Consider the following 12,969-nt stretch of genomic DNA (forward strand, 5'->3'; position numbering starts at 1 on the left):
GCCACACACCCTGGACAGATGCAAACTGCCCTCTCCCTCTTGCATGCCATGAGCTGGGGTGCTCTGCTCTGTCTGGAAATCTATTCCCCAGGATTTGTGGGAATTCAGCAGCAGCAGCCGGGTCTGGCTGTAATTGGACAGCAGGTCTGAAAGTCACTGAAGCAGGAGAGGTGAGCAGGCATACAACAGGTCTCACATAAACCTCCTTCCAGTCGGGAGGCAGCTAAAATTATCTTCATTTTTACCTTTCCTGCCCCAGGAGACTTCTTGCACTCACTACATCACTTCAGGAAATCCACCTGAATAGGCACGCACGGGATCTGTGCTCCCAGTGCTGCCCAGAGCTGCGGGAGGCAGCAGGAGTGAGAGGACAGGTGCCTCTTCCATGAAGGGCACTGCTGGCAGGAACACAACAGGCATGGATACCCAGCCCTGCAGCTGCTGCACGTCGAGATAACGACTTGCAGGAAGCCTTGGAGAACAATTTTAAAAAAGAATCCAATGCCAAAGCAGGAAGGTGGGATCACAAGGAGAAAAGGCCTCCTCCCGACAGGGAGGGATGCAATAAGAGCATCATGGTACTGCCAAGACGCCCATCAAGTTGTGGAGCTCTGATCACAGGCTGGGGCAGCTCTTGCATCCCTCAATTCCCAGCAGCCAGGCTTCTGTGCCAGCCCTTCAGCCCACAGCTGCTCCTCCAGACCATGTGGTGCTGCCCACAACCCCCACATCCATGCCAGCCATGAGGGGATTTTAGCCCCAAGACTGGACCCCGCTGCCACAGGCACCACAAGACCCAGTATTCCCCAGCACAGGACCATGCCATGTCAGCCCAGCTGGAAACACAGTTTGGGACCAGATCAGACATCATCTAGATCTAATTTGGCCACCCAAATTAAGCAAGCCCTATGACTAGCTCAGAACAACCAGCCTGAATGCAGCCATGCCTTACATTCCCATCTCAGTGGGGCTCCAGAGGAGGTGAGAGCCCAGCAGCGCCCAGCACTGGAAGGGGTCTATGCAGAAAGTGGTGCTGCTCTCTCAGGAGCTTTGGGAAAGCTCCTGAAAGCGAATGGCAGCTGAACGAGTCACAGTCAGCTGCACAAAGCTGCCCCAGTGTCACTGCACCCACCAGGTACCCCCAGGCAGGGCCCGGCAGCTCCAGCCCAAGCAGAGCAGGAGCACCCGAGGGCTCTCCCCAGAGCCAGGGCAGAGGCAGCTCTGGGGACAGGGGCACTGCTGGCCCCATTCTGACAGGGGCCCAGGGCAGCAGGACACCACTGACAGAGCCCAGGACAGCAGGACATCGCTGACAGGGACCAGGGCAGCAGGACATCACTGACAGGGGCCCAGGGCAGCAGGACATCACTGACAGGGCTCAGGTCAGCAGGACATCACTGACAGGGCCCAGGGCAGCAGGACATCGCTGACAGGGGCCCAGGGCAGCAGGACATCACTGACAGGGGCCAGGGCAGCAGGACATCACTGACAGGGGCCCAGGGCAGCAGGACATCACTGACAGGGGCCAGGGCAGCAGGACATGGCTGACAGGGCCCAGGGCAGCAGGACATCACTGACAGGGGCCCAGGGCAGCAGGACATCAATGACAGGAACCAGGGCAGCAGGACATCACTGACAGGGCCCAGGGCAGCAGGACATCAATGACAGGAACCAGGGCAGCAGGACATCACTGACAGGGCCCAGGGCAGCAGGACATCACTGACAGAGCCCAGGGCAGCAGGACATCAATGACAGGGGCCCAGGGCAGCAGGACATGGCTGACAGGGCCCAGGGCAGCAGGACATCAATGACAGGAACCAGGGCAGCAGGACATCACTGACAGGGCCCAGGGCAGCAGGACATCAATGACAGGGCCCAGGGCAGCAGGACATCACTGACAGAGCCCAGGGCAGCAGGACATGGCTGACAGGGCCCAGGGCAGCAGGACATCACTGACAGGGCCCAGGGCAGCAGGACATCACTGACAGGGGCCAGGGCAGCAGGACATCACTGACAGAGCCCAGGACAGCAGGACATCAATGACAGGGGCCCAGGGCAGCAGGACATCACTGACAGAGCCCAGGACAGCAGGACATCACTGACAGGGGCCCAGGGCAGCAGGACATGGCTGACAGGGCCCAGGGCAGCAGGACATCACTGACAGGGGCCAGGGCAGCAGGACAGCACTGACAGGGCCCAGGGCAGCAGGACAGCACTGACAGGGCCCAGGGCAGCAGGACATCACTGACAGAGCCCAGGGCAGCAGGACATGGCTGACAGGGCCCAGGGCAGCAGGACATCACTGACAGGGGCCAGGGCAGCAGGACATCACTGACAGAGCCCAGGACAGCAGGACATCACTGACAGGGCCCAGGGCAGCAGGACATCACTGACAGAGCCCAGGGCAGCAGGACATCAATGACAGGAGCCAGGGCAGCAGGACATCACTGACAGGGGCCCAGGACAGCAGGACATCACTGACAGGGCCCAGGGCAGCAGGACATCAATGACAGGGCCCAGGGCAGCAGGACATCACTGACAGGGCCCAGGACAGCAGGACATCACTGACAGAGCCCAGGGCAGCAGGACATCAATGACAGGGCCCAGGACAGCAGGACATCAATGACAGGGGCCCAGGGCAGCAGGACATCAATGACAGGGCCCAGGACAGCAGGACATCAATGACAGGGGCCCAGGGCAGCAGGACATCACTGACAGGGCCCAGGGCAGCAGGACATCACTGACAGGGGCCAGGACAGCAGGACATGGCTGACAGGGGCCCAGGGCAGCAGGACATCACTGACAGAGCCCAGGACAGCAGGACATGGCTGACAGGGGCCCAGGGCAGCAGGACATCACTGACAGGGGCCAGGGCAGCAGGACATCAATGACAGGGGCCAGGGCAGCAGGACATCACTGACAGGGCCCAGGGCAGCAGGACATACTGACAGAGCCACGCAGGACATCAATGACAGCCACCAGATACTGACAGCCCAGGTCTGCACAGATAGCACCAGCAAACTGACAGGGGCCAGGGCAGCAGGACATCAATGACAGGGGCCCAGGGCAGCAGGACATCAATGACAGGGGCCCAGGGCAGCAGGACATCACTGACAGAAGCCAGGGCAGCAGGACATCACTGACAGGAGCAGCAGCCAGTGCAGAGCATCCCCAAACTGGAAAAGGCTCTGTGCACGAGGCTGTGAAACTCCTGAGACATCGGGGGCTTACGCTGAGACAAGAGTTACATCAGGACTTCCCACAATGGTTGTGTTGGGAAGGCAGAGCCACCAGCACGGGCATCACCCCGACCCACAGCGAGCACAGGGACACCGGCCAGCGCCTGGCCAAAGACACAGAGCGTGCCCCTGGCACAGGCAGCAGCTGCCAGCTCCTCCCCAGGTACTGCTGCAGCTGCTGCCACGGTCAGACTGGCACAGGGAGCTGTGCCACCACTGTCACCCAGCTCAGACCAGCGCAAGCCAGGCCTGCTGCCTCCCCCAGACCCGAGCGCGCTGCCCCCTCCTCGTGCTCACAGCACCAGCAGCTGAGAGCTGACTGAACCAAACCAACGCCAGCCTGGCTCCTGCCAGAGGAGCTCCCGATCACAGCGAGGGGTAGGAGGAGCTGCCAAGTGGGAAGGGCTGCACTGTCCCTGCCCGTAGCAACCACACTTGTATTGGATCAAGGGAACTGAAACTGCAGCCACAGAGATTCCTAATTCTCTCCTGACCCCACCTCCAAATCCTGTTCTTCCCCTTCACATCCCAATTCTCCTCTTTAGCCACAGTACTGAGTTCTTGCCCCAGAGCACCAGGAACCTTCACGTCCCCCAGCACAGCGCCTGGAACTCCATGCTGCTCAGCTCCCAGCCATCAGGACCATCCTCCAGCCTTCCTGCTACACTTCCACCACCTCTCCCAACTCCTATCAATCAGGGCATCAAGGAATGGCCTTTTCTGATTCTTTCCCAACACCAGATTCTCCATCTGTAAGCTCAGAGAGGTGAGAGCTGCACCTGGCAAAGATGTCTCCAGATGACTTGGGTGCACAAAAGTCAGTAAAAACAGAGGATGTATTTGTTCAAGCATGCTAAAGGCTCCTTCAGCTGTGCTTCGGTTCTTGCCCATCACTCCTGGAGGCCCAATGTCTCCCATTGCACCAGAATCTGCTCCAGGACTCCTTCCAGGCAGATCCTTTAGCTTGGGCTGCTCATGCCAGGCACTGGCACCACGAGATGCTGAGCAGGGCCAGCCCTGCCAAGGACCTCAGCCAGGCCAGGACACAGGCAGTGGTGGAGGAGCCAGGGCTCTCCCTTGCCAGCAGGAAGGTAAGGCAGCCCAGGAAGCCTTTCCCAGTGCCCTTGGAGCCTCTCCTGGAAGCTGGCCCTGAGACCACAGCACCCCTCACCCAAACACAGAGTGCAGGGCCAGAACAGGAGCTGCTCCGAGAGCTGGAGCCCCTCTGCCCCAGAGCCAGGCTGGGATGTGCACCGGGAGATGTTCACCTGGGATGTTCATCTGGAGAAGAGAAGGCTCCAGGGAGACCTTAGAGCTCCTTCCAGGGCCTAAAGAGGCTCCAGAAGAACTGCAGAGAGACTTGGGGTAAGAGTGACAGGACAAGGGGGAATGGCTTCTCACAGACAAGAAGGCAGGGTTAGATGGGATACTGGGAAGGCATTTTTCCTTGTGAGGAAGCCCTGGCACAAGCTGCCCACAGAAGCAGTGCCTGCCCCATCCCTGGAAGTGTTCAAGGCCAGACTGGATGGAGTTTGGGGCAACCTGGTCTAGTGGATGGTGTCCCTGGCCATGGCAGGGGTGGAACAAGATGGTCTGTAACCCAAACCATTCTCTGGTTCTGTGATTTGCCAACCTCTCATTTTGTGCTCTTTTAACCACCTTTGCACTTAACTTCCAGCAAATCTGGAGACCCCAGTGTGAGAGTGGTCATTACCTGCGTGCAGGGTAATGCAGCACGAGGTACCCAGCTGCCCAGAATGCCCAGCTCTGGCCCTGGAGCAGGGATGTGCCCATGGCTTTGGAGTCTGCAGCTCCCCCCACGGCACCCCAGCACCATGGCCTGTGGTTTCCCAGCCCTGGGGAACTCATAGGCAGACACAAACAGGGCAGTTTTCTGCAGAGGTCATGGAATTAGCAGGAAAAAGCTGGCTAAGCAGAACGCTCTCCTTCCCAAAGGGTGTAATTTACTCGAGGCTGATTCAGCAGAGCCAAGACATGGTGAGCCCTGAGTGCAGCCTGGCAGTGTGGGGCTCCCCCAGCGAGGAGGGTCCTCATCTTCCTCCAGGAAGAGATCCTGCAGCAGTGGCAGCTCCGGCTCAGTCTGCTCTGTGAATCAGCACATCAGGAGCCACTTTCAAAAGATGTTGGGAAAGGATGGAGTATGGAGCTGGAAGACTTGTACTGGAACTGAACAGAATGATGAAGTTCAGCCAATTTAATTCATGAGAAACAGAGGCAGCAAAGTGGCCTCAGTAACTGGCGCAAGTGGCTTTAAACAGGAAAATGCCTAAAGTGTCAAAGCAGTCCTTTCTAAGAGGGAAATGCAGAAAATACCCAGGATGTTGGAGATGCCAGCTGGAAAAGTCACAGCACTTACTGACAGCAAGAAAGGTTATGATGGAATAAACTCCTGAGGAAGAGGCCCAGGTCTGTTCCTCCAAGAGGCCTCAGCCAAAGGCCTTGTTTTTTAAGGCTAAAATCCTGGGATGGGCTATTTACACCAAGTGACCCAATGGTCCAGCCAACAGCCAGGCCCTGGAGCGAGGCAGATGTGGAGCTCATGGACATCCAGGCTGCTCCCAGGCACCACAGACGTTCTGCAGGGCTTCCCTCATCCCGAGCCTCTGCCAGAGCAGCAACAGCTGCAAACTGTAGAGGGGAGCTTGCCCAAACTAACCCTGCTTCTTAAACTGCAGAGAGGAACCCACACGGCTCTAGAGGCAGGTGGGAGAGGCGAGGAAGGACAATTAAGGTTAAATACATGTGCTCCAGGTAAAGGTGACTACAGAGAGATTCCTGGTGCTGCTCCCTGGACACCAAGTCCTCGCCACGGCTCAAACCTTCTCCAAGCTTTCCCAGAGAGCTGAGCTTTAGGTGGGCTGCAAGGCATGTGCACAACCACAAACGTCAGAAGAAAATTCTCATCATCTGGCAAAAGCTCTGTGGAGGGAATCTCACCTACTTCTTATCTCCCTTCTAACTCTCCCTCCTGCCTTCACCACGTTACACCCCCAGAAAACCTCTGTGTAACCACATCTTTGGTCCCACATCATGATCTTTGGCTATTCCACCTTGCTGGTGCTGTCTCTCCCAGCTGTCCATGGGTCTGTGCTGGCTCCTGCAGCCCCATGCTGCTGCAGCCTGTCCTGCATTCCCTCAGGTAACCCCCACAGCAGAGACATCGCTCGTGCTCCTCAAACCCACGCTCTGGTCACTGCTCCAAGTTCACTTCTAGGAAAGAAATTGAGCACTGTGCAATTACTGCTCTAATTACAAACTCTATTAACACGGTTCTGTCTGCAGCCTGTCCCAGAGTCACGACGTTGGAGGCCACATTTACTGCGAGCAGGGCTGCACCAGCCCCAGGTTGGTATGGTTTTGCTTTATGCAGATATGAAATCTTTTCTAGAACTCAGCAGCTTGCAGCAGTCTCCACAATTTGGCAAGGGAAGCAGCCTGGGATGAGGGAATCGCTTTTTGCAAGCCTCCTGAAAATCTGTCCAAATTTGGTGGTTAGAAACTACCAAAAGACTCCAGGTCCTGCCTGTGATGCAGCTGATGCTGGCGAGCAGCCCAACCCGCCATCTCCCCAGCCCCAGTGCCCCTCAGCCCCCACTGCCTCCCAGCAAAGCTCCAGCTCCAGGAGGAGACCAAAACAGAGCAAATTTCCCTCTCTTCCCACGGTGGCACCGCCGATGCCGACCCATGAGCAGGCACAGCTGGCTCTCACCCCATCGTGGGCTGCAAACTTCTCAAGAAAGGCTGTTCCCCAGGCCTGGGGGCTGGCAGGGCTCCGGCTGCAGCAGCCCCCCAACACCCACCCCAGCCCCTCCCTGGCAGAGCCACACTGCCACAGATCCCCCCTCCATCCCCCAGCTCTGTACAGCTCTGCCAACGCCCCCGGCTCCACTGCTGGCACCCTTGTGGTGACACCCCTGCAGGGACACTGGTGGCCCTGGCCCAGGGTGGGCAGCTTGGACCCCCTGCCCCGCTGCTGCACAGTACTGCCTTCCACCTTTCCCCTTCAAAAATGAAGGAATTACCTACAGGAAAGGAATCTGGCAGGAGGACACGAGCAAGTCTTGCAAGACCCAGTGCTCAAGTTTTAGGAAATTGAATTTGGGGTTTCACTGGCAACTTCCGTCATGGATTTTCAGACCACAAACCATTGTTCCAGTCACCAACTCTGATCTTCAGATCAGGAACATCAACAAACAAAACCCTCTTTCAGACATTTCTGTATCAAGCCCCAAACCTGCAGTTTAAAAGGAAATTCCCTTCCAAACCAAGGCACTCCACGGAAAGGTAACATCTCCAGCAAGGCTCTTCCAGCTGTTAATTAACCCCTGTTAATTCACTCACACGCACCTGGTAATGGGTCACAGGTAACTGTGTAAACACAGCACACATTTCACCAGGATCAGGACTCATCCCAGTGCCTGGCAGGTATTAAAGGAATGCAGCCCAGACAAGGAAATCTGTGGGATTCCTACTACAAATCCACAGGGAAGGTTCAGAAGAGACAGGACGGGGCTGTGGCTTGAGCAGGCAAAGCCCCCGAGGACATGCAGCCTCTGGCACCATCCATGCCACAGCCCTGGACACAGGTGAGCCCAGCGGGCACAGGCGAGCAGGGCACCCCTCAGCCCTCCTTCTGGGGGACGCAGGTGTTTTGGGGAGCCCTGAGCACCTCACAGCAGGCAGGCAGGAGGCCGGTGTGTGCGTTCACACCTTCCCAGCAGCAGAGGAACCACGCAGCAGAGGAGTTGCTAAGAGACGCGCGCCTCCCACCCGCGCCCAGCACCCGCTCCAGGGCTGGGGGCGCGGGACGGACACACACCCAGCACCCGGGGGGGCTCTGCGTCCCTGCAGGGGCACAGGGCCAGGGGCACGGTGCCCGGGAGGGCTCTGCCCACAGGGGTGACCCTGGCAGCACCCCGGGCACAGCCCCGCCGTGTCCCAGCTGGCAGCTCCTCTGTCCCACAGCGCAGGAACCTCACACACGGTAAGATCATGTCACCAGTGACCTCAGGGCTCCCACCACAGCTGTCATCAGAGGCACAGAGCAGGGAGAGCTGCAGGAGCCCCATGGGAACGGGCACAGCACAGTCCCCCCCCACGTGCCCACCGTGACTCTCCCAGCTGGACTGGTGAGACTCCCACGTATCGGACAGAGCCACTGCCACGGCCTGCGCCAGCCCTGCACTGCACCCATCTCCATCCAGCCTGAGTCCCTCTGCTCTTCTCCTCCAATTCCCCCAGCCCAGCAGCTTTCTGCGGCTGAAGACCTCCACACATGTGGAAAGGCCCCTCCAGCCTCAGCACAGGGTTTTACATCCTTCCTGTCTTAACCCCACTGAGTGTCCTTTGTCCTTGCACCACGAGGCCAATAAAACAAATTCTGGTATTTACGTTCCCTCAATCCATGCAACCTTTCTTCTTACAGGCCTGACTCTTCTTATAGGCCATCTTCCTTTTCTCCTTCCCACAGAAACCCAAAGGGACCACAGTGGGATGCAGGCCTCTGCAGAAGCAGCCAGGCTGCTGCTCACATGCAGCATCACCATGGCGGCCAGCACCCCTATAGTGGGGCCACCACTGCCCAAAAGCACCTCCTGTGCCCCTGCAGTGACATTCCTGGCATGAGGCAGCAGGAACGGAGCTGAGCACACTGCCACCAAGCTGGGACAACAAAACCCAGAGCAGGGAAACGGCCGCACCGAGCTGGACCGGGGCTCCTCACGCAGCCCAAAGGCACCCGGGGCCCTGCCTTCCCTGCTGCGGGCCAGCTGCAGGAACCGGAGGGCAGAGGGACCCTTGGGCTGGGGGGCTGCAGCAGCCTGCCGGCCCACGGTGGGCCTGAGCACAGCCCGATCAGCCTTCCCCTCCCCTCGGCTCCACCGCAGCCACTCGCCCACCCCGGCCTGCAGCTCCATCCCAGCCCCCTTCATCCCAGCCCATCGGCTGCACCACGGACTCTCACCCACGGCCACCCCCCAGCTCCATCCCTGTCCGTCAGCTCCATCGCAGCCCCTCGGCTCCATCCCTATCCCCCAATTCCATCCCAGCCCCTTGGCTCCATCCTTGTCCCCCAATTCCATCCCAGCCCCTCGGCTCCATCGCAGCCCCTCGGCTCCATCCCTTTCCCCCAATTCCATCGCAGCCCCTCGGCTCCATCCCTGTCCGTCAGCTCCATCCCAGCCCCTCGGCTCCATCACAGCCCGCCGGCTCCATCCCTGTCCCCCAGCTCCATCGCAGCCCCTCGGCTCCATTGCATTTCCTGAGCTCCTCTGCAGTCGCTCGGCTCCGTCCCTCCCCTCGCTGCCGGCTCCCGGGCTGCAGTGTTCTGCATTTCTAATGTTAACGGGCTCCGGCGGATCCGTTCCCGTCGACGCCGAGCACAAGCCCCCCCGCCTGCAGCCGGACCAGCGCCCGCCCCCGCCCGCCGCTCCCGGCAGAGGCCGCGGGCGGAGTCCCCGGCCCTGCGCAGGCCCGGCCGCGACCACCATCGCTGCGGGGCCGGAGCGGGGCCGGGGCCGGGGCGGGGCGGCTGACGAGCGTGTCCCCTCCGCTCGCTGCCCGCCTGCCGCTCGGCCCCCGCAGCCCCGCCGTGCCCGTGAGCCCCGGCCCGCGCAGGCCGCGCCCGGCCCCCCGCGCCCCCGGCCCCGCCGCCGCAGGGCCCGGCGCGATCCCGGTGCCGCGGGCAGGGCCGGGCCGGGCCGGGCCGGGCTCCGCCGGGCCCCGCGGGCGGCAGCGGGCGCAGGTGCAGCGGCGGCGGGGACAAAGGCGGCGGCGCGGGCGGGCCGCTCGGTGCCCGTTCCGGTGACCGCTCGGTGCCCGGTGCTCACCCTCGATGGAGATGACGTGCTCGCGGATCTGGCTCTGCAGCGCCAGGTCCTCCACGCGCTCGATGAGGTCGTAGATCGCGTAGATATTGGGGTGCACGGACTCGAAGCGCCCGATTTCGGCGCGGATCGCGGCCGAGTTGGAGAGCCCGAACTGCGGCGGGGGCGGCCCGCCGGGCTGCGGCCCCGAGGGCCCGGGCACGGGCACCGGCACCGGCCCGCCCGGCGCCGCCAGGCTCTGCTGCTGCCCGGGGCTCTGCCCGGCGCCGCCCGGGAAGTTCATCGCGGCGGCGGCACGGCCGGTCAGCGGCGCGGCGCTCCGGGCAGCCGCTGCATGGCCGCAGCCGCGTCCGTCCGCGGGTCCCCGGGCTCCGCCGCCGCCCCCCGCCCGCCTCCCCGCCGCTCCGCCCCGCCCCGCCCCGCCCCGCCCCGCCCGCGTCAGCGGGACCGGCCCCGCGGCGGGCGGGGAACGGGCTGGGCAGAGCGGGGAGCGGAGCGGCACCGGGGGGGGGATAGGGGCACGGGCAGCCGGAGGGGAGCGGGGGGAGCTGGGACCGGGAGCGGGGGGAGCGGGAACCGGGAGCGGAGCGCTGTCGGTGCCGGTCCTGCCCGCTCCGCCGCCGGCCCTGCCCGCCCGGCACCACGGTGGTGGGCACTGCCCCCTGCCCGGCCCCCGGCCGGGTAACAGTCCCGGCTGCCGTCCCTCAGCATCCCACCGCGGCCATCCCGCACATCGCTGTTGTGCTGCTGCCCGTGCCCACGCTTCCCCCGCGCCTGCCAACCCCCTGTGCTAGCCTGGGAATCCCCCTGTGCCACCCTGGAGACCCCTGTGTCAGCCTGGAGACCCCTGTGCCAGCCTGGGAACCCCCCTGGGCCAGCCTAGAGACCCCTGTGCCACCCTGGAGACCCCTGTGCTAGCCTGGAGACCCCCGTGCCAGCCTGGGAACCCCCTGTGCCAGCCCTGCCTCGAGCTGCCTTCCAGAGCTAATTTTGTCGTTAATCACCCCAGGTCGCTGGTGGAGCTGTGGAACAGGACCAGTGCCGAGGAGTTCCTGTGTGGGGTCTCCTCCCTGTCACCCCCTGCCCACAGACCGAGCTGTCCCCCTGCTCTGTGCTCAGTGCAGGCTGCCCCAGGGCTGGCACGCTGATGGAGCTGGCACGCTGACGGAGCTGCCCAGGGCACAGGGCTGGCACGCTGATGGAGCTGCCCAGGGCACCAGCTTGGTGCCAGTCCGGCCATCTCAAGGGTGCCTGCTGGGCAGGGACTGGTTACACCCCTCCCGTTGTGCCCATCCCTAAATCAGCTGGCATGGAGTGCCTGGGGCACAGCAAGGCTCTGGATGGGCACGGGGCTGGCAGCCCCTGGCAGCACCGTGGGAGCCAGGGAGCTCGCTGGGGCATGGCTGGGGACTAGCTGAAATCTTCCAAATGGCTGAGAAACATGAAAAAACAGGACCATGGGCCCTGGCAGATCAAATAAAAAAGTGGAATTTGGGAGAGGAGAAGGAACAGAAAGGTGAGGAGCTGAGAGAGCCAGGATTGCAATGGATTTCTCTCTCTGTCCCACTGGGACCAGAGTCACGGTGTGCAGCAATGCCCCAGTGCCAGGGGGCTCAGGGGGCAGCTGGGGGCTGGTTCCCACCCTCTGCCCCTCTCTGGGTGCTGGCGGGAAGGGTTGGAGGAGGAGGAAGAGGACAGCAAGGAGCAGAGGAGGAGGAGAGATCGCTGGGAAGTTTCTAAATGCCTCGGGGCTCTGGAATCCTCTGTGACTCCTCGGCAGTGGGTGCTGGGTGTGTGGGTGGGAGAAGCACCTCCCTGCCCTCTTCCCCTCCTTCTTGTGCCCTTCCAGGGTTCCTTGAGTGCGTCCCTACTGCCTCTGCCACGAGAAGGGGTATATTAGAAAACAACTTGTATGAGGGTTTTTTGAAAGCATTTAGAAAATCTGTGTCTCTTACAGCACTGGGCTCCCCTCACCCTGCACGCTGCCCTCACCTACACACCCACCTGTGTGCTCCCCAAGGCTCCCAAAGGTCTCTGAAAGATCTGTTGGTCACAGCTCTGCTCAGCAGGAGCTTCCCTACGAGTCTGAGGGGATTACATCCTCATGGGCTGTGCACGGCCATCCCAGCACCCCAACACAACAGTGCCTGGCTGAGCAATGGCCTTTCTCAGCCTGTTTTTTGTTTGGGTCTCTTGGTCCTTGCTCATGGCCTTCTTCTCCATCTTCTGCCATCATCATCAGCATCACCAGCATCATCATCCTCATCATGCCAGGATGGTTTGGGTGGGAAGGGACCTTAAAGCCCATCCAGTTCCCCCCTGCTGCAGACAGGCACACCTTCCACCAGACCAGGTCGCCCCACGCCCCCTCCAACCCAGCCTTGAATTCTTCCAGGAACGGGGCAGCCACAGCTTCTCTGGGCAGCCTGTGCCAGGGCCTCACCACCCTAACAGGGAAGAATTTCTCCCCAGTATCCCACTAAACGCTGCCCTCAGTCAGTTATCACACAAATTTGTAAATTGTCTCCATTTCAGCACCTTTGACTGTCCAGACACCCCAGGTGCAGCCGCCTCCATCACATCACCCTCTCAGTCAGGGATTGCAGGATTTATCCCGGGTGAGGGAGGGGACATCAGCCCCCATCCGTCCCTCACCCTCCCCTGGCTGAGGCAGCAGCACGTAGCTTTCCCCTGACAGGTGGGCTCTGGCCAGCCCACACCCCCTGCCCCCTGCTCCTTTGCCTCCTGCTCCTCCTCCCTTGTCTTGCTCTTCTTCCTCCTCCCCTGGCAGGGATGAGCAATGCCCGCGCGCCCTGCAGCCCTGCTGCTCGTTACAGACTGCCCTGAGGTGACAGCTGGGGTGTCCTTGTGCCACCAGTGCCCCC

At 61.4% G+C, this 12,969-nt stretch overlaps 1 protein-coding gene across 2 annotated transcripts in view; it reads right to left on the minus strand.

Annotated features, from left to right (window-relative positions):
- The window catches only part of AGAP3 (ArfGAP with GTPase domain, ankyrin repeat and PH domain 3), a 117,996-nt gene extending 107,510 nt beyond the window's left edge, over positions 1-10,486 (minus strand). For both annotated transcript variants that reach the window (XM_030943302.1, XM_030943304.1), the window contains exon 1: positions 10,088-10,486. In XM_030943302.1, the coding sequence (XP_030799162.1) occupies positions 10,088-10,367 (280 nt within the window). In that variant the 5' untranslated portion in view covers positions 10,368-10,486. The remainder of the gene's footprint in view (positions 1-10,087) is intronic.
- Positions 10,487-12,969: the final 2,483 nt, after the last annotated feature.

Source organism: Camarhynchus parvulus, chromosome 2, assembly GCF_901933205.1.
Source record: "Camarhynchus parvulus chromosome 2, STF_HiC, whole genome shotgun sequence".
Classification (NCBI taxonomy): domain Eukaryota; kingdom Metazoa; phylum Chordata; class Aves; order Passeriformes; family Thraupidae; genus Camarhynchus; species Camarhynchus parvulus.